General features: G+C 36.1%; 1 protein-coding gene across 2 annotated transcripts in view; it reads right to left on the reverse strand.

Moving 5' to 3' along the window:
- The window catches only part of TENT2 (terminal nucleotidyltransferase 2), a 73,967-nt gene that overhangs the window by 2,816 nt on the left and 70,079 nt on the right, over nt 1–1,072 (reverse strand). For both annotated transcript variants that reach the window (XM_013004929.2, XM_004703515.2), the window contains exon 14: nt 36–115. In XM_013004929.2, coding sequence (XP_012860383.1) covers nt 36–115 — 80 coding nt within the window. The remainder of the gene's footprint in view (nt 1–35; nt 116–1,072) is intronic.

Raw genomic sequence — 1,072 nt, forward strand, 5'->3', positions numbered from 1 at the left:
AAGTATTCTTAGAGTTAATCCAATGAACTGTTTACCTTTAGGAATTGATCCTTGATCATATCAAACTTCTGCTTTTCATGCACTGCTCTGGCTGTATTTGTTCCATCAAAAGGTTCTGTAATGTTAAATATACATATAAAAGAGAACTTATTAATATGACTACTTCAGTCTCAGTAAGTTAAACTATAAGAAATTATTTCACAGCTTGACTGGTCTTAATACCCTATTAGATTTATGCATATTGAACACAGTTTAATAGTGATAGGAAATGTTTATTAAGGTGCATAGGATTCAGATTAGCGGATGATTAAAAAGGTAATGTTATGTCTAAATCATAGTTTATTGAACATTATGAAAAAATTAGAAACAGACAACATGTCAAAGGCCTACACTGGTAGAAATAAAAGTAAGTCACAAAATTAATAGTTTTCCAAAAACAAAATATTATAATCAAGAGAGATGGTAAATGCCAAATATCACAGAAAGAAACATAAAGCCCAAGGACAGGAGAAGATCAACACTAACCTCTGCCAGCACAGGTTCAATGCTGGTGAGAATGGAAGAAAATGCAGAATTAAGATATGAGGAATGAATGGATGAGCAATAGTCAGGATGGGAACTTAGATCTGGCAGTGAAAGGGGAAAAACAAAAACTACAAGTAGAGAAGACAAAATGACAACAAAGGGTGTGTGGGGTGTGTGTGGGTGTGTGTGTGTGTGTGTGTCTTTCTCTCTCCAGCTATCTACCTTTCATCTCCCTCCACATGCCGGCCCTACTCACTTCTCCACCCATGGGCTTTCAAAAAGTTCATGGAAAACATAATTAAAATAGAATGAAAAGTTTCCAGGACCTTCATGCAGTGGAAACATACAGAAACAGAGAGAAAAAGGTGAGAGGAAAGAAACAAAGTAAAAGTGAGAAAAGGGGGCTTACTAATGGCATCTGGAGACAGGATGGCAGTAGATACAAATGGTTGGCATTTAAGAAGTTTGGCAATGAAAAGAGAAACAAACAGTACTTAGAAGAGTTAGTGTAGTCAAGGATGGGAAGATCAATGTACCGTCAAAGGCT

The sequence above is a fragment of the Echinops telfairi genome, unplaced genomic scaffold (assembly GCF_000313985.2).
Source record: "Echinops telfairi isolate 266 unplaced genomic scaffold, ASM31398v2 ScPeMD7_7469;HRSCAF=8507_1, whole genome shotgun sequence".
Taxonomy (NCBI): domain Eukaryota; kingdom Metazoa; phylum Chordata; class Mammalia; order Afrosoricida; family Tenrecidae; genus Echinops; species Echinops telfairi.